Source organism: Sphaeramia orbicularis, chromosome 12 (assembly GCF_902148855.1).
Source record: "Sphaeramia orbicularis chromosome 12, fSphaOr1.1, whole genome shotgun sequence".
NCBI lineage: Eukaryota > Metazoa > Chordata > Actinopteri > Kurtiformes > Apogonidae > Sphaeramia > Sphaeramia orbicularis.
In genome coordinates, this window is record NC_043968.1 from 9,851,206 (window position 1) to 9,875,291 (window position 24,086).

The window sequence follows — 24,086 nt, forward strand, 5'->3', positions numbered from 1 at the left end:
AACTCATGTCATTTCAAGCTTTTCGCTCCATCTTACGGATAAGACAGCAGACTTGTGTTTTTAAATTGCTGTGACCTCAACTAAACTTTTGCACTTTATTAACTGCACCTTTTAAAAAAAAACTGTCTCACTTTTCTGTCATTACAATATTATTACTGTTTGTTTTAATGTATTGTTACAACCAGTCTGTAAAATCTGTTTTCTTTCTTGGCGTGTGCTGACCAAGGTTATTATCGTTAATAAAAACTAACGAAATGACGAAAACGAGAATTGAAAAAACATTTTTGTTAACTGAAATAAATAGACTATAATTAAAAGAAAAAAAATGATACCTAACTGAAACTGTTTTGTGTACTTATAAAAGTAACTAAAACATATAAAAATTATGGCTAAAGTTCCTTTTGTTTTTGTTTTTGTCAATGGCGGTTGGATACGAAATTGATTTATTTCACTCCATCCAGTTTCACTCCAATTTTAGCTACTGGCACCATACGACACTTCACGGTCCATCACATGGTTTAGAGTCGTCTTCTGGTCCGAACTGTACCTGGAAACATGGGGACTAAAGCAGCAGAGTCCTGTATGGGATTTATGTGAATATGACGGCGAAGAAGAGAAAAAATATTTAAAAAACTAAAACTAAACTAAAACTAAGCATTTAGAAAAAAAACAAAAACTAATAAAAACTAGCAAACCTGCTCTAAATGTAATTAAAACTAACTGAATTGGGGGAAAAAAAGTCAAAATTAAATAAAAGTAAACCATGATGAAAAATCCAAAACTATTATAACCTTGCTGCTGACCTGTTGGCCAGGTCACCCTTGTAAAAGAGATCTTGATCTTAATGGGATTTTATCTGGTTAACCCTTTCATGCATGAATTATGAGAACCTTAGTTGATTTTTTTTTTTTTTTTTTTTTTTTTTTTAGAGTGTTTTATTCCTCCTTAAGCATGGAAAAAAAAACAGTGAGATTGAGGTTCTTCATAGATTAGAGGTTTTTCATAGATTTACAAAAATGTCCACTCAGCTACACCATGAATTTTATTCTTGAAGCAAAGAAACATGTATTTAAAACCCAATATCATAAAGAGATATGAAAACGGTGAAATGAAATCATGTTTAATGCAGCTAATCTGATGTTTTCTCACATTTTTAACATATTCTAATACTAGTTATTACTCAGTTCATGGAGATAATATGCAACAAATAACCATTAACAATTGATTTCCACTCAAGAACCAATCAAGAACAGCAAACTTACTGTAATGGTATGAATTGCAGTTTATGAGATGATGCAAGTGTCCACTGTGTTCGTTGATATGAAACTAAAACAACTAAATCCGTGAATATACAAGAGAACACCTGGAGAATAACTGTCCACTGTAGTGACCACTATGCATGAAAGGGTTAAATAAAGGTGTAATAAAAAAAAAAAGTTTACTTCATTCCTAAACTTCATTTCATGTGTAACCTCCATTAATGTCACTGTGTGTAAACCAATTCCAGATTGCACAATATTGTTGGAATAGTAAAGTGCAGGGTTATCAAGCCTAAATATTAGCACATGTCTACTCATTGTCATTCTGAGTGATAAGTGCAGGGTTCATACACCGATCTCATACTGATGATTATCTGTCTTCATGGGCTGAGGGGTTTAGATGTGATGCACATGTGGCAAAGTCCTTGATCTGTTTTACTCCGTGCTCATTAGTGATTGTCTGGGCATGTTTGACATTAACAAGATTTACGCACGTAAGAGAAGCCGGTCTAAAAACTGAATGTGAAGACTAGCAGAGCAGGGTGATAATTGAGACACCTGAGGACCTCTGTTCTCTTGATCCAGGAGTCTTTACCCCAGAGACGAAAACAAACAGAGGCAGGAGGGTCACTGTTCCTCCTGATGGAGCGATGTGCTTTTCCAATCGCTCATCTTCAAATAAACACGAGATAGCTGATGTTTTCCTACAAACAACAGCCAATTCAGTCGGAGCCCTTTAGTAAATACGGGGCCATCAGATTAGCACAGACAAAGGTGTGAAGTACCTTCAGCCGCTGAAGATTACACACAAAGCCTTTTCTTCTCTGCAAGTAAAGCTGAAGGGCAGGTTCTGTGGAGTTAGAAATAGATACGCTGCACTTCTTAAAAAGTGTCAGTTTTAGTACATATTTTACAAAGTCTGATAATGCACAGGTGTCAAACATGTGGCCCGGGGACCAAATCTGGCCCACCAAAGGGTCCAGTCTGGCCCTTGGGATGGATTTGTGAAATGCAAAAATTACACTAAGACATTAACAATTCTTTTAGTTCAGGTTCCACATTCAGACCAATTCAATCTCAAGTGGGCAGGACCAGTAAACAGTGGTAGCACCAAGGGGGGGCATGGGGGGCAAATACCCCCCCAGTCACAACCTTTGCCCCCCCAGTTGCCCCCCCCCAGATTTGGGCAAATGTTTGGGAAAATTCGGGCAACGAAGAAATATGAAAAATCCGTCAATGCCTTTAAAATACACTGCATATTATAAGTGCAGAAGAGACTGAAGAGTAGGTCTAACATGCAGAGGTTGTTTCTTATGAATAATATAGTTCTAGGTTCATAATGATATGTGTGCCTTCAGTTCTGGAATGGATTAATACCTCCGCTTGTATTGCATTCATCTTTCTTCTACATAAGAAATGTAAAGTAAAGAATTAGCACGATTAGCATAAGGACTAGTTTTTTATGTTTTGAACCCAACTATTAATTACAAATGGTTTTGTCAACTGTTCAGGTCTGTTTTATCACTCAGTTTAAATTTCTGCTTTAACAAATACCTTGAATACATTAAGTATTACCTGATTTTACCTGAAATTGCCCTCTATATGAAGTGTCACGGATAGGCTATATATATATATATATATATATATATATATATACATATACATACATATATATATATATATATATATATATATATATATATATATATATATACACACACACATATATATACATATATATATATATATATATATATATATATATATATATATATATATATATATATATATATATATATCAGCTGATATGCGCTAAAATTTTTGTCTGCCCCCCCAACATTTTCTTTGCCCTCCAGTTGCCCCCCTACTTTTAAAATCCTGGCGCCGCCACTGCCAGTAAAATACTATCTTAATAACATATAAATAATGACAACTCCACATTTTTCTTTGTTTTAGTGTAAATACATGAAAATATTAATATTTACAAAGTATAATTTCGCAAAAAATGTGAATAACCCGAATAAATATGAACAACCTGAAATGTCTTAAGAGAAGTAAGTACAATTTTAATAAGATTCTGCCTGCTACTAAATGTTCTGTGTGTTTGTAGATCCACTGTGATCTGTAAGTTATAATATACATGTGTAAATGATAAACTGAGGCTTAATATTGTTAAAATTACACTTATTTTTTCAGTTTGTTCATGTTATTCACATCTTTTGAAAGGATAGTTTGTAGATGTAAACCTTTTCATGATGTAAATTTACTGTTTTCACTCTAAAACATATAGAAAAGTTTGGAGTTGACATTATTTCTGTATTATTATGTTATTATTTTACTGGTCCGGCCCACTTCAGATCAAATTTAGCTGAATGTGGAACTGAACTAAAATGACTTTGACAGCCCTGTGATAATGTTAAAACATATCAGCAACTGACTGATTTACTCAAACTTTTCTTTAAAAATTAGAATGATAAAGAATTGTTACTGCAATGTACTTTGAAGTCATTAAGCAGAAATTCTTAATTTTGGAAACATTCAGTAAGTGGTGAATATGATTATTTTTTCAGAAACGCAAACAAAACAACATGATGACTGGTTAAATTACAGTTTAGTGACATAAATAATCTAATATTCATATCAAATAAAATTGATATAGTCAGTTTCTGCAAACACAGAAACTCTGTTGAATCAGTAACTAAATGCAACACCTAATAAATAGGGTGAGGTTAGTTTCAACAAAAGCCAGGTTGAATTAAACCTGAATTAAGTCTTTAATGATTCAGTTATAATAGCATACTGAGTTGACTTTACTAATAAAACAGCAAAGACACATACTCATTTGGATTTCAGTTGTTTTTGTTTTTTTTTAAATATATATTTTCTTGCTTTTTTTAAATGAAGTTTAAAACCTGAGTGCTTAATAGTTCTTTGAAATCATTTGGCATAACTTCCCCAATTGTCATTCAGCATATTGTAATCTGTGAATTCCATTTTCAATTTTCAGTTTTGACAGTTATTTAACACACTGACATCCACTTCTTTTGTGTTATTAATAAGGTTATATTCAATTCAGTACATTTTGATTGCCATTTTATGTCTTCAAATCTATTAAATAATATTACTTTTTTTTATCACAGAATCAAAGCATGCAGCAATATTTTTACTTATACTCTATGAGGAGATGTCAGAACTTTCTACTTCTATTTCTACTTCTGTGAAGAAGTTGAATCCGTAAGTAGCTTCTAATTTTATAACAGTAGGTTAAGTTTTAACTCATAAAGACCCAAATATCCACTAGCAACCAAAACCATCTACTGATCTAAAATGTTTAATACAACTAATCCTATTAATATATACAAATAATTGGTGGAAAATGCAGTGTGTCATCTTTTCATGATCATCAGATACGACCCATTTGGACGTTCAGAGGCTTCATAGTTACCATGGAAACACTATCATCTTCTGCAGTATTGATTCACCAGTAAAACCCATGGAGTTGGATCAATGACAGTGGATGGAGACACTTGATTTTTGTTCAGTTAATGATACATGTTGCTGAAAATGTCACTTTTTATTCAATTTTGTCTGTTTTTTAAAATAATAACCCTCAACTTTAATCTGAGCTTTTCTGAACATCTATATGATCAGTATAATGAAATACTGGAAAACACCTGATTTTCACTGTAAAAATGCAAATATATGGGGGATTATTTTATAATAAATGGGGACAAATCACTTAAGAAATGTTAAATATAGACAAAAATTTCATTTGGGAACTACCACAAAAGTAGCACTGGGTTTTTATGGGTTAAGTAAATATCTTAATTTATTTATTGATTTTTTTTTTTTTTTTAAATCATTATTTAACCCTTTCATGCATACTGGTCACTACAGTGGACAGCTATTCTACAGCTGTTCTCTTGTATATTCATGGATTTTGTTGTTTTTTATTTGTTTGTTTGTTTGTCTTTTTTACACATATCTTTATTAAAGTTTTAAGACACTACATATCTTTCCTGACATGAATTGGTAACCTTGTGTAGATCTCCCCAGAGCATAAACCCCCAGAATCACAAGCCCCCCCATCAGTAAATACATGTTTCTTTGCTTCAAAAATTAAACGCATGGTGTCCAGCTGATTATTATTATTATTATTATTATTATTATTATTATTATTATTATATTTTATTTATTTTATTTTTACTTTTTATTTATTTTATCTATTTATTTATTTATTTTTTTTTTATAAGAAATTTTTCAATCACATTGTTTTTTTTTTTCATGTTTAAAGAGAAATGAAAACACTCAGGGAAAAAAATCTTGATTAAGGTTCTCATAATTTGTGCATGAAAGGGTTAAAGTAACTAATGTCTTATTTCATTGTGTATGCATAAAAACATTGAATTTATCTCTGTTAAGTATTGAATAAAATGCATTCATTCATTCATTTTCTGAACCCTCTTTATCCTCACCAGGGTCACAGGGGTCGCTTGGAGCCTATCCCAGCTACTTAAATAACACAAATAAAATGCATATTATAGATATTTCAATGCTCTTTATTCATCTGTATATGTTTTGACCTATGTGAAGGAAGCCATGTGTTATTACTGGTTCTGTTAGAAGCCACATATATGCATTTATTTCTGTTCGCTGTCTACTTATAGTCTGTGTGTCATTGTGCTTTTTTTGTCTTGGACTTCAGTGCAACTGTTTGGGTGTGAACCAAGAATAACAGTCCAGCTCTGACTTCAGTCAGACTTTGAGGTTTGATAGTAAGATGACATCATGTACTACTTGTCAAGGGGGGCTACTTTTTATCATAACCTCTGACCTCTCTCCATCCTTTAGGGAAGGAAGGAAGGGAGTAAGACTTGAGAGATTTGCAATAATCTGTGCAGGTCTAAGTGGCCAGGGTTCAAACTCAAAAGAGTGCACTCGCATTATATATTTAATCTTCGTCTGAAATTCTTCTGTTTTCTTGCACTTTGTGTCAACCTCCTGAGTTTTGTTTCTATATTAAGCTTTGATAGAGTTTGTTTTCCTAGCTTTGAGTCTTTCCCCTCTCTCCAACCTTGTGAATCCGTGACAGATCATTTTCTCATGGCCTTAAATTTTCCCCAAACAAATAAGCAAGTGAGAGAAAGCCTTGCAAGCAAAAGCAGAAGCTCAGATTTCGTGACAGATAAAAAAAAAAAAAAAAAAAAAAAAAAGCTCAGCCAATACTAGCGAAAAATCGGCACATTCAGATTTAAAGCCTAAACCACACCTTACTATGTGTAGTAAGCCCCTAGGAGGACATGTGTTAACAGTACGCTGTGAGTTAAGCCCAGCGTGTGCCTGACAGATCTAACGTTTCTCACGGTGCATCAGGTGGTTCCCTATAACGCTGCATGCCCGTGCACATTTTCTGATTGAAGTGTCCAACAGTTTCCCCTCGACAACTCTAGTTTGTTTTTCTGTTATGCAATAAATTAATGGCTGATTGCTCACACTCCCTCTTTTTTTCCTCGGTGCTTCCAGTGTTTCCCACACTCCATGCACCTCGAGAGACCTAGCCCCTTTTGGCATGGGTCCATTTGGCAGTCACACCAACATACGGACCAGCATGTGCGTGGGCTTCGTAATAAAATAATCTTTGCCCTGGGGTGCTGAAACTGCGCAGCTCCTCCCTGACAGTTTCACTTGCCTCAAGAGAAGGAAAAAAAAAAAGTAGGGAGTGATAGAAATCTGGGATGCACATCTCAGGGTCGGTGCAGTTATGGATTTTGTAACTGACATATGAGGTAAAATACCTGTGGAAAACATTATAGCAGTCATGTGTTAAAAGCATCAAGGGAACAAAGATCAGCAGTGTGATGTGAGAATGAAACTGGAGCAGGAACCGAAAAAGTGTTTTTTATGTCATGAACCAAACATTTTGTGGTTTAGAGATGCAAATTCCAAATAGACAGACAGAGGAAGACTGGGATGATCAGATCAGATCAGATCAGTTGCACTTCTGAATACTGCCCGTTTTGCAGAACAAAATACTATAAAATAGCACATTTGTACATTTATCATTGCATGTAGTATAAAATTGTACTTCTCTAATGACAGGGAAGGTGGAAGTAGATACAGTTGCAGTAAAAATAAGCATAGAGAAAAAAAAAAGGATTATCAGAGAAATATAGCTATCGTAGTTGTGCAGAATGGCTTTTAATAGATCTAAAATTGTAAAAGGTCCACACTGAGTTCATTTTAACAACTGAATTAGTGAGTTAAAACCAATCAATTACATGCTGATCATTATTCCTTGGAAAAAATGATCTAATATCCTGAAACAAAGACAAAATTTCCAGCTGGAGTATCAAAACTGATTCATACAGTACAATGTAATCATAATTCCAGATAATAAAACAAATGCAATGGTGTAAATGTTCGATATTTTCAACTCCAGTGTTGTAGATTACCTTTTATAAGTGTAACGTTCAAACAGACAAACAATGTAAAAAAAAAAAAAAAAAAAAAAAAAAAAAGTAAAATTCTCTATGTGAAAAAGTACTTTAAATATTAAAAGCAAGCAAAGTAAGGAAGGTTGAATACTGACTGTAAACCACTTTAGATATTTCCATTATCTGTAGCTACCTACTTCACTTGAATATTTTTTGTCAAGACTTTTGACCTCTGCTCCCTACATCTAACACAAACAGCTGTACTTTCTACTCCTTACATTTCTAAAACAGGCTGGTCAATTTGTTTTTAATCCATATTCATGACTTTCTTATGCTAGGTTATATCACACTTTGCTAACATCAAACCCAAAAAAAAAGCTGGATGTAACATTGTACAGATCATTTAGCTTAGCACAGAATCAAAACTTGTAGCAATACTTTTATCTTATATTCTTTGAGGAAATGTCAGAACTAGTCCTTTTCTATTTCTACTTGAGTGAAAAAGTTGAATCCGTAGGTAACTTCTAATTTTATAACACTAGGTTATGTTTTAACCCATAACCACCAGCGACCAAAACCATCTACTGATCTAAAATGTTTAATAACTGTTGATCCATTAATCCTATCAACACATGTAAATAATTGGTGTAAAATACAGTTTGTCATCTTTTCATGGTCATCAGATATGACCCATTTGGATGTTCAGAGGCTTCGTAGTTACCATGGAAACACAGTCATCTTCTACAATATTGATTCACCAGTAAAACCCATGGAGTTTTATGAATAAGGGTGGATGGAGACACTTGGTTTATGTTCAGTTAATTAGATATTTTACTGTAAAAGTTACTTTTCCTTCAGTTTTGCCTGTTTTTTTTTTTTTGTTTTGTTTTTTTTTTTATATAATAACTTTCAACTTTAATCAGAGCTTATATGAACATCTATATAATCAGTACATGAAATTTTGGAAAATACCAGATTTTCACTGGAAAAATGCAAAACGGGGGATTATTTTATAATAAATGATGACAAATCACTTCAGAAATGTTAAATATAGAGAAAAAAATCACTTGGAAACTATCATAAAAGTAGCACTGTGTCTTTATGGGTTAAGTAAATATTTTTACTTCCACTTGGTGAAAGAATATGGGTACTTTTGCTGTCTCTGAATGACTTTAGCAACAATATATTTGGTTACAGATAATAGATTATTATTATTAATGTACAAGTAAATTTTATAGCATGTCAACTTTGAGGTCATTTTAATAACTTTACTCGCTATTTGGTCATTTAACTCCTAAGAACTGGTAAAAAATGACAAGTTAATCATAATTCCTTAGGAGAAAACACATTGGATTATACTTGTCACATCAGTACAGTAGATTACCGATACAAAATAATTTTTTAAATCAAAATAATTTCGGTTTAAGACTTGAAAGTAATGATCATAAATTACAAGCGGCAGATATAATTTAATATACTAATTTCAGATGATAAAATTTTCAACTGAAGTACTGTTATCTTTCATTAGTATTATATGAGAAAATAGATGATCGCTGGACTATCCCAACATAAATAAGTCAGTCTTGAACTAATTTCAAGAACTTTAAGTTTAATATCAGGAAGTGATCATAGATACAAGCTGACCATAATTCTAAGAATAAAATAAACATGCTGGTGTACAAAACTTTATATTACAACCTTAGATATACACACTGTTCATATTGTAAATATTGTGTCTATTCATATTTTATGTCAATTTCATGTCTATTTTATTTTATTTTATTCTACTTTTAGTTCTATTCTTATATAAAATTAGATTAGATTAGATTAGATTAGATTAGATTAGATTAGATTAGATTAGATTAGATTCAATTACACTTTAATGATCCCACAATGGGGGAAATTCAACGGTCAAGGCAGAATAAAGTGCAAGAAAAAAAAGTGTATAGTGCAAAAAAAACAAATATAAAATAAGAATAAAAATAGTAATAAAAAAATATACAGACTATACACATATTTACTTTTGTTAAATTTTATATTCTGTTTTTATTTTACTTTTTAGTTTTTTGTTATTGTTTATTTGCTCTATTCGTTTTTTCTGATGTACTGGCTTTTTGCTCAAATTTTTTGCAGTGGCTGGAGAAGCAGTCCTAATTTTATTGAACATACAATGACAGTAAAGGCTATTCTATTCTATTCTATTCTATTCTATTCTAACTAGGGGTGTGTATTGGCAAGAATCTGGCAATACGATAAAAATCACAATACTATGATCACGATACAATATATCACGATATATCATGATACTGTTAAAATGGCTTTTTTTTTGTTTGTTTTTTCTTTTAAACAATTATTTCCTTGAAGAATTGAATTACACCAAAAATATGCAAAAATACCAAACACATTCTTATTTAATCAGAACAGGATCTAATGCTATATCACAAAATGTTCCTGTGTTCAAACTTAAATTCTGTTTTACAGACATTACAGTTTAAGATCCTGTTCCAATGTTCATATTCTATTAGTTCACAACTAACATCAGAACATTATTTTTGTGCAATCCCAACAAAGGAACTAACATTATTTAATAAAAGAGTGTTAAATAGTAATAAATAAAATATAAACAAAAGGCAAGGCAAGTTTATTTGTATAGCACATTTCAGCAACAAGGCATTTCAAGGTGCTTCATACAGGACATTGAAATAAAAAGAAACACATTTAAAACATAAAAGAAACATGTAAAAGGTGATTAAAAACAGCAAGTAAGAAAACAACACATAAAACAAAAAAAAAATAGAAACGCATACATATTAACCCTTTCATGCACGAATTGTGAGAACCTTAGTCAAGATTTTTTCTTCAATGTGTTTTATTCCTCCTTAGGCATGAAAAAAACAATGCGATCAAGTTTTTTTTTTTCTATGGAGTTACAAAAATATTCATGCATTTAATTTTTGAAGTAAAGAAACATGTTTAAAACCCAATATCAGAAAGTGATATGAAAACAATGAAATAAAAACATTTTTCATGCTGCTAATCTGATGTCTTCTCACATTTTAACATATTCTAATGCTAGTAATTACTCACTTCATGGAGATAATAATAAACAAAAACTTCTTGTCTAACAAATAACAACTGATTTACACTCATACATGGTAGTGAATATCAGGTTTATCAAGAACAGCAAAGTTACAATAATGGTCTGAATTACAGTGTATGGGATGGTGCATCAGTGTGTTCACTGTGTTGGCTGATATGGAACTAAAACAACAAAACCCATTAACCCATAAAGACTCATTGCTACTTTTGTGTCAGTTCGCAAATGAATTTTTCTCTCTGTTTAAGTGATTTATCTCCATTTATTATGATATTATCCTCTGCATTTTGCATTTTTCACTGTAAATCATGTATTTTTCTCTATTTTATTTCGTCTATTTAATGTAATGTTCATTAAAACTTTGAGTAAATTCAAAGATATTTACATCTAAACAAAGAAAACTTAAGAAAAGCTGACTTTTTCACTAAAATATATCAATAGCTGAACATAAACTGAGTGTTTCCATCCACTGTCATTGATCCAACTCCATGGGTTTTACTGGTGAATCAATGTTGTAGAAGATGACGGTGTATCCATGGTTTGCTATGGAGCCTCTGAACGTCCAAATGGGTCATATCTGATGACCAGGAAAAGATGACAAACTGCATTTTACACCAATTATTTACATGTATCGATAAGATTATAACTATATTATCAATAGTTATTAAATATTTTAAATCAGTAGATGCTTTTGGTTGCTGGTGGACCAAGGTTATAATAGTTTTGGATTTTTAATTATAGTTTAGTTTTAATTAGTTTTGACTTTTTTTTCTCTTATTCAGTTAGTTTTAATTAGTTTTTAGAGCAGGTTTGTTAGTTTTTATTAGTTATCGTTTTTTTCTGAATGCGTAGTTTTAGTTTAGTTTAGTTTAGTTTTAGTATTAGTTTTAGTTATTTCATATATTTTATCTTCCTCATCATCCTATTCAAAGAAATTAGTGAGGCGTGGATATGGGTTACCCTGGACACTTTATTTGGGGGTCGGGTTAGGGCGGCTCATGGACTGAGCAGAGACACAATGTACCGTACAATGTATAAATTCCCTATAGCAGGTTGAGGTGGGGTGCAATCCATACACAACGTCACTTACGTGAAACAATGCGAAGATGTGCAAAGCATGACAGGAGATGCACAAAGCAGCCAGCAGTTAAAGCAGATAGAAACATATATAAACCAGCTAACCAGCAGTTAAAGCAGATAGAAACATATATAAACCAGCTAACCAGCAGTTAAAGCAGATAGAAACATATATAAACCAGCTAACCAGCAGTTAAAGCAGACAGAAACATATATAAACCAGCTAACCAGCAGTTAAAGCAGATAGGAACATATTATAAACCAGCTAACCAGCAGTTAAAGCAGACAGAAACATATATAAACCAGCTAACCAGCAGTTAAAGCAGATAGGAACATATTATAAACCAGCTAACCAGCAGTTAAAGCAGATAGAAACATATATAAACCAGCTAACCAGCAGTTAAAGCAGATAGGAACATATTATAAACCATCTAACCAGCAGTTAAAGCAGATAGAAACATATATAAACCAGCTAACCAGCAGTTAAACCAGATAGGAACCTATTATAAACCAGCTAACCAGCAGTTAAAGCAGACGGAAACCTATATAAACCAGCTAACCAGCAGTTAAACCAGATAGGAACCTATTATAAACCAGCTAACCAGCAGTTAAAGCAGACGGAAACATATACAAACCACTTATAAACATATATAACCCAGTTCCTCATCAGTAAACCACACCTTAGCAGATCTCTCATCTCTTAATCATCTCCAGTTCCATTATTAGCCAACTTTGCTTCAGTTCAGTTCAGCTAGCTGTTGCTAGTACCATCAAACGTTTTTTAACATTCTAACAGGTTCCATACCTCTGTAATTGGATTAGTTTTCATCCTCCTCTTTTCTCCTCTTCTAAACTGTGCAGTTCAGGGCTTGGAAGGCCTTTTCATGGTGATAAACTCTCCAGTTTTAACCTGGATGCTAGTCCTGTTTGACTCTGTCCTTTAGCTCTGCTCTGTCTGTCACTCACGCGCACACACACGGTACGCCAAAAAAAAAAAAAAAAAAAAACCCGACCCATGTATCACTACAGTAAACCCCAGACAGGACTGTGCTCCTTTGTCCCAGCTTTAGTTTGTATGTTCCAGGTAGAGTGGGGACCAGAAGACGACTGGAAACCACCAGTGACCAGACATGACAGACTGTGAAGTGTCGTATGGTGTCACCAGCTCAAACTGCTGGAGCGAAATAAATTAATTTCATATCAATCCGACATTGACAAAGACGAAAACGAAGGGAATTGTATCCATAATTTTTATACGTTTTAGTTAGTTTTGTAAGCTCACAATACAGTTTCAGTTAGTTATCGTTTTTTTCTTTTAATTAAGAGTTTTTATTTATTTCAGTTAACGAAAATGTTTTTTCAATTTTAGTTTTCGTCATTTCGTTCGTTTTCGTTAACGATAATAACCTTGTGGTGGACTTTAGGGTCTTTATGGGTTAATATACAAGAGAACAACTGGAGAAGAACTGTCTGGTGGAGTGACCTATGCATGAAAGGGTTAAAGTAAGAGTTGAAGTAAGAGAGAAAAAGAAAAACCAAAAAACAGAAATGAACTTCCACAATATCTACATTGGAATAAATACCTAAAAATATTGATACAGTACTTTTTAATACCACTACAGTATTGTGAAATAAAATATCGCGATATATTCCAGAACTGATATTTTCTTACAGCCCTAATTCTACGCCCATGTGAACATGTGAAGTGCATTTCCTCTGAAGTGAACAGATGTAAACAGATTTAGTGGCTCTTCACCACAGGCTGATGATAATAGTTTTACTACTGATCCTCTGTGTGTGTGTGTGTGTGTGTGTGTGGGGGGGGGGGGGGGTGTTTCCTCCAGTATTGAGAGAGAGGCAGCTTTTCATTTGGCCTGAGGAGAAGGGGGGGCAGGAAGGAAAGTGGGAGGAACTTTACGCGTTGCATCTAGATTTCATTGAGAACTCGGAAGGCACCAGGTTAACATCTATGAAGTGAGTCCTCTCGGAGTGACTTCTCATCTGTGCTGGATTTTCTCTTTTTCCCACCTTCCTTTCCAGAGGATATATTTATTATTTATTTTTTTTACCCCCCCCCCCCCCAAGCCGCTCTATCTGGAGTATACAACCAAACTGTGGATCTATGCGAACCCTACGTGGGAGTTCACGACGTTTGTGAAGTTGAAGAGGAGGAATGTATCGTTTCTTTGTGAAACTAACATTTCTGATTTCAGCGATCGTCATCTCACAAGGTAATAATGTCTGAAATAAAAGATCTCATTGTAGTTTGTTGCTTGTGGGGGAATCAGAGCGCGCAGTGTGGCTGAGGCGCACAAAGAAGAGCCAAACATTTACACACACACTTCCAACCAGTCAGTGAACACACAACACTTTTAGTTTGTATTTTTTAGTCAGTGCTTGGCTTCTGTTAACAGCCCTTTAGGTTCACTCTGACACATTAGTGATTTTTGTTCCGTTCTCTTCAGACATTTGTGCACTTATTGGCAGTAGCTGTTGCCAGGTCATGGGGAGGACTTCACCACAAGTGCAGCTGCGGTGCGTCGCTCTCCTGACTCCGCAAGTGTGCGCCTTTAAAAAGTTTTTCCCTCTTCTTACACAAGTTAACTGTGTGTTTTTTATTGCATTCATTGTGTAATTGACCTTAAAATCAAATGCAATGCAACAGTTATGACCTAAATGCACAGTTAGACTCATTATATTTATACATTTTTCTTGCAGCCTGACTTTTTTTTTTTTTTTACTTAAAATCTCTCCTTCCAGGAATGATCAACTTCAAATGTGCTGAAAATGGGTTTAAAATAACAGAATAGAAGAAGAAGAAGTTGATGCGTGTGCTTGGGACGCGAGAAGGGGGTGGTTGTGTGGAGGGGGGGCACCTTTTGTCTGCGTGGTGTGGGAGAGTGTTGCGAGTGGGGGGTGGGTGGAGGGTGGAGGAGCTGCTGTTGTCTCCGTCTGCCGGTAAACAATGCCCGAGGAGAGTGTTTTATGGCTCGTGCTGGACTCTGATTTCTTTTGTTCCACATCTGAGCCCCGCAGCTGCTGCGCGCTTTCCCCGCAAAAAAGCGTGCCCCCCCCCCCCCAATACTCACCCCCCCTCCTCCTTATCCCAAAAAGCCACGCACCCACGCGCTCTGACCTCCTCACCGGTGTCCCTGACAGTGTGTTACCCCCACAGTATCCCCCACGGACACTTTGTGTAACAAATCAATTAAATATCAGGAAACGCGTGTATGAATTCAAATACATTCCACTGAAGAAAGACATACAGTAAATAACACTGATGAATAATTTAATCTATGGTGAACTTAATCCCACCAGGAAACATGTTTATGTTTATGCATTTGGCAGACGCTTTTTTCCAAAGTGACTTACAGGGGAAAACCAATCAAATCACTTTTTTTATCAATCAAATTGAATTTATATAGCACCAGATCACAACCAAAAAGTTACCTCATGACACTTTATATATAGAGTTGGTCAAAACCAGACTCTAAGCCAATTTACAGAAACCCAACAGAATGCAAAACTTGACTTTACTGTTGACTTCCAATAACTTGTCATGTGTTCCGCAGGTCTGAAATGCTCCCTACCCACTGAAACATGTCTAAACGGAGGAAGATGTGAAGCCACCTCAAATGGAAATGGAGAGTGCAAGTAAGTCAAATCAGCAACATGTGATGCCACAGATGTTGCTGCAGATTTCACCAAAGCCTCAGCATCCCCTTATGTGTTTATTGTGGTGTTTTTGGAGTTTGTACATATTTTTCATAGTGCAACGCTGGGGAAGTATCAATGCTTAGAGGTGCTTTTGGGTGAAGAAGAAAAGGGGCCACATATCCCCCCATTTTCATTCCAGCTTTTGAGCGGGCCCTGTGCCCAGCAACCGGGGGCCCTTGAGGTTCCTCTCTGGGCTGCTGTTTTCCTCTCGTACCCCTCTAGGAGCTGGAGTATACTCTGGGAGGCTGCACACATTCCTTTGATAGAAAAGAGTTAAAAGAAGACCAAAAGTAGGGGAAAAAAGAAAGTCCAGTTCCAGGGTAGTGAAGAGGTTGAGAGAAGGGTGGCTGGACAAAAGCCCACCCCCCTCTCACCATCACCATCATTAATGAATGCAAGACCCCTTCACAAGCAAAGTGAGAGGACGCGTCCAGTCCTAAATCTTGTTTTTCTGCTCTTTCATGGGCGACAGCTGGGGCTCGCCCGCCGCCCGTCACCCATTGTCCTGTAGTCAGAATAATGCTGTGTGACTAATCTGAGTGGGGCTTCCCATCATGCCACAGCCACCCCAATCACCACAACACACACCAGACCCTTGCCATAACCCCCACCAACCCCCTTCTAACCCTCAACCACCACCACCACTACCCCCCCACCCAAAAAGGCTTGTCTCCTCCACTCCACCCCCACACCTTGCCCGTTTGTGATCTCCATTAGAAAGCCAGATGGCTGTGAAATGTAATTGGATTGGACGTCGAGAGAGTGAGATTAATTGGAATTAAGTGCAGAAATTTAAAGGCAAACAAGTGGGAACAGACTGGGACAGGCAGATTGGGGTTATTGTTTAGGCTGTTGTTAGGTTGTCGTTAATAGTTTGAGTATGTTAACGTGCTGACATATTCCCTTTAAGTGACCTACATGTGTATTATTGGTGATTTCATCTCATATGTTTTTGTGCAAAATCATAACAGTGTTTTTACAAAGAGTTTTCTTGAGGACAAAACTTCGAAACTGACAAAGTTTTTGGAAATGAGACCATCATTATGTTTCTTTAAACTGTTAGATGCTGCTCATTAGGGGTGTTAGAAGATATCAGTTCTGCAATATATCACGATATTTTATTTCACAATACCGTATCAATATTAAAAAGTACTGTATCGATATTTTTTGGGTATTTATTCAAATGCAGGTATGACAGAGGTTCATTTTTGGTTTTTGGTTTTCTTTATTGTTTATATCTTATTTATTATTATTTAACACTGTTTTATTAAATAATGGTTATTTGAAGCCTCCTAAAAGCACTTTTTACTGTCTGAGAGAGCCAGATGTTTGTTCCTTTGTTTGGGATCGGACAAAAATAATGTTATGAACTAATAGAATATAAACATTTGAGCAGGATCTTAAACTGTTATGTCTGTAAAACATAATTTAAGTTTGAACACAGGAAAATTCTGTGATATAGCATTAGATCCTGCTGTGATCAAATAAAAATGTGTTTAGTATTTGTGCATATTTCTAGTGTAATTCAATTCTTCCAGGAAATAATCATTTTAAAAGAAGAAACAAACAAAAAAAATTGCCTTTTTAACAATATCATGATATATCATGATCCTAGTATTGTGATCTGCATCATATCGCCAGATTCTTGCCAATACACACCCCTGCTGCTCATGTGACAAGAGGCTCAAAGGTGGCCTGTTCTACCCTCAGGGCATGCGGTCATGGCAGGCGCTCTTCTAGTCTGTAGAGAAAAGGGGGTGCTATTGAAGAGTCACTAGCCCAGGGCCACCAATTCACAATATCTAATCTGCACTCCCCAGCCTTTTCCAACCCCCCCACCCCCACTCAGACCCCTGCACGTGTGCATATACTCAGTCACAGAAACGTCCCTCTAGCCTCCTCTACAAAGCTGTTATTGTGGTCTCCATCTCTGCTCCGTCCAATTAAAAACAGACAGGATAAGAGCATCACTTCAGCCACCCACACTCTCTCTCTCTCTCTTTTTTTCCTCAGCTTTTCCTCTCATTAATCATTCATCCTAGTCAAGCCAAGCAGCCATTAGTCACAGCATCATCTGCGTTTCCAGGGTCAGAGTGTAGCGTCTGTATCTGTATTGGTGTCAGTAGGATGGGGACATTCCTTAATGATCTGACTATTGACTGGAGGTGGAACGACAGTGAATTTTTAAGACTCAGACTCAAACTCAGCTTTATTGTCACTCGATCAACGGTACATGATAAAATGAAATATAGTTACCCCGGTCTCGGTTTTGTAGCGTGAGAAAGATCAAATATATATAAGGTAAATAGGGTAGAATAAAACTACCATAAAATCTCAAATAATAACTGTAGTTTGGAGCAGGAAAAAACACATTATGCATGTTACTTTTAAAGTCTTAAAAACTGTTGAGCTGAATGTTTACACAAACTCCAATTAAGAATTAATTAGTCAGTAAATACATGTTTGAAGTTCAAACTAACTGTAAAAACTATAGGACGGATGTTTTTAGCTATTACTTCTGCACAAATGGAAGTATTCCCAGTTATAAGCATAAAGTTTTACCTCCGACTTTTGCTGCTGTAAAATGTGCTGTTGATTTTATATATATATATATATATATATATATATATATATATAAAATTTTTATTTATTTTTTATTTTATTTTTTTTACCTCGGTGAGAATTTGTGTTGTAACAACCCCTACAAAAGCAGTGGTGACGGAGCTGGAAAGTCCTCAAGGGAAACTGCTATTTTAGAGTAATACAGAAGCTGGTACTGTGATGAGTAAAAGGCCATGCCCCAAATTGAGACTACAGGTCTGATTTGCATTTCCCATCACACAACAGTAAATGGAAGTGCAGAGGTAAAAGGAATTAAGCCCACATATATGCACTGCTCTTAAAGATGACATACAGGGCATTGTGGTTTTTCACTACAGTGCAATCACATACGGTGGCACAGATTTGAAGTAGTAGATCGTTTTAAATCCTCTTTCAGCACGGTTCCCACGAGTATGAGAACAGAGAGTGAAATCACATGTTGGCATAGAGAACAAGGTTAGGCTTGGTGTAAACTATGGTAATCAGATGTCTTATGGATGGGTTTACATGGGATTATGTCTGTGTTCAGACAAAATTGATATATGTTTTTGCCCCTTCCTGCCGACAGGATTTCTATCCATCCTTCCGGGTTGTAAAAAATAGCCTCAAACTTACACAAGTAATTTAAATGTATGTGTTTGTATTGAAGATGTTAAGGTACTTGAGCTCTTTTTGAGGTTTTTCAGACATATTTGCTCAATCAGAATAATTACTTTTACAACACAGGTCAGTGTTGGGGAAATCAGATTTTGTGTAGGCTTTGAGGCATTTAATTGTTGTGGTACCAGACACATCGAAACAACGACAAGCCGCCGTAATGGGGAAGCACTCTGTCATGATTCTGTGAAGTAAGAGGTTATCTGCAGGTCTGGGGCTTCCTGTTTCCCATGGAGCTCAAGTCATCTCGTTATGTAGGCAGCTTAAAAAACATGTAAGGGCACAGCAACGTGCGAGTCAAATTTAGATTCCATTTGTGAGACAGTAATGAGGGCATGGGGGAGTTGAAAAGGTTGCTGCCCTCTCCCCTTTGCATGACTGCATGACTGCCCTGACTGTCAATGCCGCTTTGCTGAAATAGACACTGTTTTGGTCTGAGGTGATGTTAATAATAAACTCAGAAAAAAACATCTCAACTGTCTCGGTACATGTCTGAAATGCTACAAGAAGTTACACAGAAATAGACTTGACAGAAAATTGACTGAAAGTCTATAGTGGCTGGTGCGATCAGACCTCTGCGACCTTACACAGAGCTGTCCAGTATTGCATATTGATGATAAAATGTCTCGCCTGTAAAGACTAGTCTAGAGGGAGTGCAGGATCACTAAAAAGATGCCCTGCTCTGCCTCAAGGAATGCTGCTCTTCATTTGTCCTCCTATAGGATTACCAGCAGGTCTCTGTTAAAGCTCAGCTCCATGTTGGCTTAAGTGAATCAGGAACATATAAGTGCATTACTTGGTCAAGTGTGCCTGCTGGTGTTGGGCTTTTATTGGGGTTTAAGCTCTAAGGCAGCCACTCCCCTGGTCGGGCCCATTCCCAAAATGCCAGGGCCCCTGTAATATAGCAGTGAATGAGTTAGGAAGGCCTTTTGGGAGAAGGCCCCAAGCTCAGACCTAATTTTTTCCCCCAGTTTTTCAAAAGCACTGTGTGAAATGGATAAATAATTGTGTTTCGTGAAACCTACTGACTGGTGGAAATGACTTGCAGGTGCCAGTTTTAAAACGGATTTGTTTACATTAGAAAACTTTTCATGCGTAACTGGCATTCATCATCACTGTGGTTTTTACACTTATATACATTATGACCAGGCAGTGATTGAGATCCTGTGTGTCTGGAGATCCTCAGAGTGGAGTGATCAAAGCTGAGTTGTCAGGGTACAAAGATAAGATGCTATTTTGTTGTAGTGGGTGCTGAAAGTTCCCATGCATGAGGGCAAGCTGTCAAATGTAGAAACAGAGTTTTGCATGTGGTATGTAAAGGGTAAATGGGTTTAAATGGGTTAGATGATTAATGGTTTGTACATGTTTTCATATAGCTGTTATCGGAAAGGTTATCAGTTAGGGCAGATCGTTTCTCTCATTATCTGTAGTGACTCCCTGTTGCAGTTTTTATAAAGAGACCCACTAGTGGAAAAAGGAAGGTGACTAATAGAGACTATTCACATCCTAACAGAATGATGTTGTATATTATGTTTCCACCCAATTAATGGTAACCCGAGTAATGGACTTCAGGCTATAAAGGTGGCAGATGTGTTGTCACTGATAACCATCAAAACAAGTCAAGTGGCAGGCAGGTGTTCTTCCTGGTTTGTCTGAGAGGGGGAATGTCTCCCACTACAGCTGATGAAATGAATCTGACACTGGTACCAATAGGTGAGTGTATCATTTCCAGTAATAAGGGGAATCAATTCCTGTTTATTTGTTTGGTACAGTTAAGATGAGTAAAATAATATAGCTTTCCAAAGTGCTGTACAATGATCAGACAAATAAAGCTGCAAGGACAGACCGATTCAAAACAAAATGCCTCGAATGAAATCAAATAAAGCTATTTAACCCCCGAAGCTATGACGATGAAGTAATGACTGTATTGTTTGGTGTTTCGTGCATGAATATGACATTGATTAGAGACACTGGGTACTCAGTCTTAGCCAATGTGACTCACTCCTTTGACAAAGTAGAAACAGTATATTTGTTCATTAGCTATTTTGTAGAAACAGTATGTTAGTTCATTAGCTGTTTTCTAAATAGTTTTTTATTTGTAGAAGCAACCAGTCTCTGCCACTTCTGTTGTAAATGCAGTGTGTCTGATTAAGTGCGAGTCCAGAGCCTCAGCAGTCCACCACATCTCTCATTTCCTACACTGTTCTGTTCGTGATCTTACAGATTATCCGAACAGATGTGGAGCCCCAGGGGTCAGACCTTGGCTAATGATTAGACACAAGGAAGGGGAACATCAGCTAACTGGACAAAATGAGCGAAAACGAAAAGGACAAAAACAAAGAGCAATTTAATAGTGAAAGGGGGGAGTAGGGGAGTGTGAAGGGAGAGAAGAGATGATCCTGTAATGCCTTCATAAACACGATGAAAGGAGACACCGAGAGTAATAAAAGCCACACTCACATAAACACAATTACTGTACACTTGCCCTCAGTCATTTACATAACTTTTTCCACAGCGGTGGCATTTCCATCACACAGTGGGACTGGTTTTGTGTCGGATGATAAAGTCACCCCCAGAGTGGCAGATGGTAGATCAGGCCCAGCAGGGGAGAGAGAAGAGAGGGGAAGAGGAGGCAAAAAGGCTGTCCCACAGTCACAAAAGTGTTTGGGGGTCAGAGGTCGGGGAAGCATCTGCTCTGGCCTGAGGGGACATTGCATCGCCGGGAGAGACCTGTTGCCGTGGTGTGTGCTGCTCTGCCTTTCAGCATGTGGGTGGATCTTTATCTCAGACTGCTCTGACTTCAGGACAAAGGGGATCTATTACAGTTAGTTAGCCAGGGTTGACTCACACACACATGAGCGCACACACATGCGCATTATTTATGGCATGTGTGCTTCACTATACACAGCGAAAAAACCCAGGTAGGATTTTAGACCAAAACAGTAAATTCCCCCACTGTAGGTTTTCATGCTGAAGTGAAATGAGCAGCAGGGAAAACTTCAAAGCTAGCCCAAATGCTTTTACAATCTTCTGCCAATTGCCACTGTCTGGGCTCCCTGTGGGGCACATGGGACTGTTAAAAACTCCCTGATTGGTCTCACCTAACTAAGTCAACAAAGGAGTTTTCAGCAGTCCTGTGTGACATAAGGGAAACGCTGTAAAAAGCAAACTGCTGGGAGCTGTAAAAAGTCCACAAGGGAGGAAAAACAAGAGCTGTGAGGAGCAGAATGTGGGTTGACATGGAAGAAGGGAGAGACGTCAATGTTGAGTCAAAAAGAGGAACAGGTAAGGAAGGGAGGAATTAGGAAGAAATGTGATTGTGGAACAGAGAGTGGTGGTGGTGTTGGGAGGGGGGGTGTGTGCAGAAGAGACAGAAGTTGCAACAGCTGACTTCACATGGGTCCTTTATGTCCCAGGAGAAGAGGTTGGCTTGTCAGCACCCCCATCTGACAAGGGGACAGAGGGGAGGGAGGGATGAGGGATAAGGGGAGGATGAAGAGGAGAAAAGAGGAGGGGGGTGGAGGAGGAGGGGAGGAGGAGTCCTGTCCAACAGCTGCCTTCATTAACATGCGCACCTGCTCCCTGTGGAGATTCTAGGAGGCCAACAGATGCCCTCCCTTACACATAAACACTCACACAAGCCCCCAATTCAAATATAAACATTTCTGCTCATTTTGAACATGACAGGAGTATGTACAAGTATGCATCGACCGACGTAAAGTGATCCAAAAGAGCACTTTCCGGCTCTGAAATCGGCACAAACATTCCCCTCTTTGTCAGCTTTAGCCCTCAAAGTCTGTCGGAGTTCCTTGTCATGAGGTAGTAAGAGCTGTGTGACTGTAGCAGCGTCTTTCCACGGTGATAGTCTGGATTGAAGGGGAGCAATCAGGGGGGCTTAGGGCCTGAATGCAGCGCTTCATATGAAACATCCAGAGGCGGCACTGTCTCCCTTGATCTCGAGGGCCATTTTGGATATGTGTGGACAGCGTGAGGGCCAAAGGTAGATGGGAACAGGCGAATATGGCTAGACTGTTTGGTGGCGTCTGTTGTCCTAGCAGAATGTGTTTTTAAGGTTCATAGGGAGTCTAATCCAGAGGGACACACTAGAACAACATACTCTCCCCGTCTCGCTGCAGTGGGACTTTACTAGGCGGGAAACTAAGTCTGCTACCCCTCTGCTGTAACCACCCCCCCTCTACTTATTCCCCTTTTTTCAGCTAATTGTTCCCTTACCTTGATTTAAAGAGTGAAATGTTTACTGATCATTACCCCCCCCCCCTTTCCTGTCTGTTTTCAGGTGTCCCAGAGATTACGTAGGTAACAGGTGCCAGTACCCAAGCCCGTGCAGCCCTTCACCTTGCCGGAACGGAGGCGACTGTCGGCCTGTTTCCCATGGCAACACGTTTGACTTCCGTTGTGTGTGCCGCTTGGGGTTCACTGACCGCCTGTGCCTGACGCCAACCAACCACGCTTGCATGAGCTCCCCCTGTCGCAACGGTGGAACATGCGAGCTCATGACCCTGAGTGCGTACCGTTGCCGCTGCCCACCTGGATGGTCAGGTATGGAGCTAAAATCCTCTTTGTCGCTTTGTCGTCCTGGTTCTTTCTACTTTCCTTTATCTCACCGTGAACCATATTGATTGACCTTCTCTTGATGAATTTTTTTTCAAGGTAAAAACTGCGATACAGCCAACCCCTGTGCTTCAAATCCATGTGCCAATGGTGGCCAGTGCTCAGCCTATGAATCCACTTTCATCTGCACCTGCCCGCCAGCCTTCCACGGTCAGACCTGCAAACAGGACGTCAACGAATGCGCTCAGACTCCCTCTCCCTGTCGTAACGGTGGTGTTTGTGTAAATGAGGTTGGCTCATACCACTGCCGCTGCCCTCAAGAATACACTGGCCAGCACTGTGAGATCCCCTACATGCCATGCAGTCCGTCACCATGCCAAAATGGAGGCACTTGTGTTCAGAAGGGAGACACCACCTACGACTGTAGCTGCCTACCAGGTATTACAAACACACAAGGTTATTATCGTTGACGAAAACTAACGAAATGGCGAAAACTAGAATTGAAAAAAAACATTTTCGTTAACTGAAATAAATAAAAACTATAATTTAAAGGAAAAAAACCATAACTAACTGAAACTGTATTGTGTGTTTACAAAACTCATTAAAACGTATAAAAAATTATGGATAAAATTCCCTTCGTTTTTGTCTTTGTCAATGTTGGATTGATACAAA

At 37.3% G+C, this 24,086-nt stretch overlaps 1 protein-coding gene across 1 annotated transcript in view; it reads left to right on the forward strand.

The window, feature by feature from the left end:
- Positions 1-13,799: 13,799 nt before the first annotated feature.
- The window catches only part of notch1a (notch receptor 1a), a 30,963-nt gene continuing 20,676 nt past the window's right edge, over positions 13,800-24,086 (forward strand). The window contains exons 1-4 of the mRNA XM_030149527.1: positions 13,800-14,098; positions 15,440-15,521; positions 23,140-23,402; positions 23,514-23,852. Coding sequence (XP_030005387.1) covers positions 14,041-14,098; positions 15,440-15,521; positions 23,140-23,402; positions 23,514-23,852 — 742 coding nt within the window. The 5' untranslated portion in view covers positions 13,800-14,040. The remainder of the gene's footprint in view (positions 14,099-15,439; positions 15,522-23,139; positions 23,403-23,513; positions 23,853-24,086) is intronic.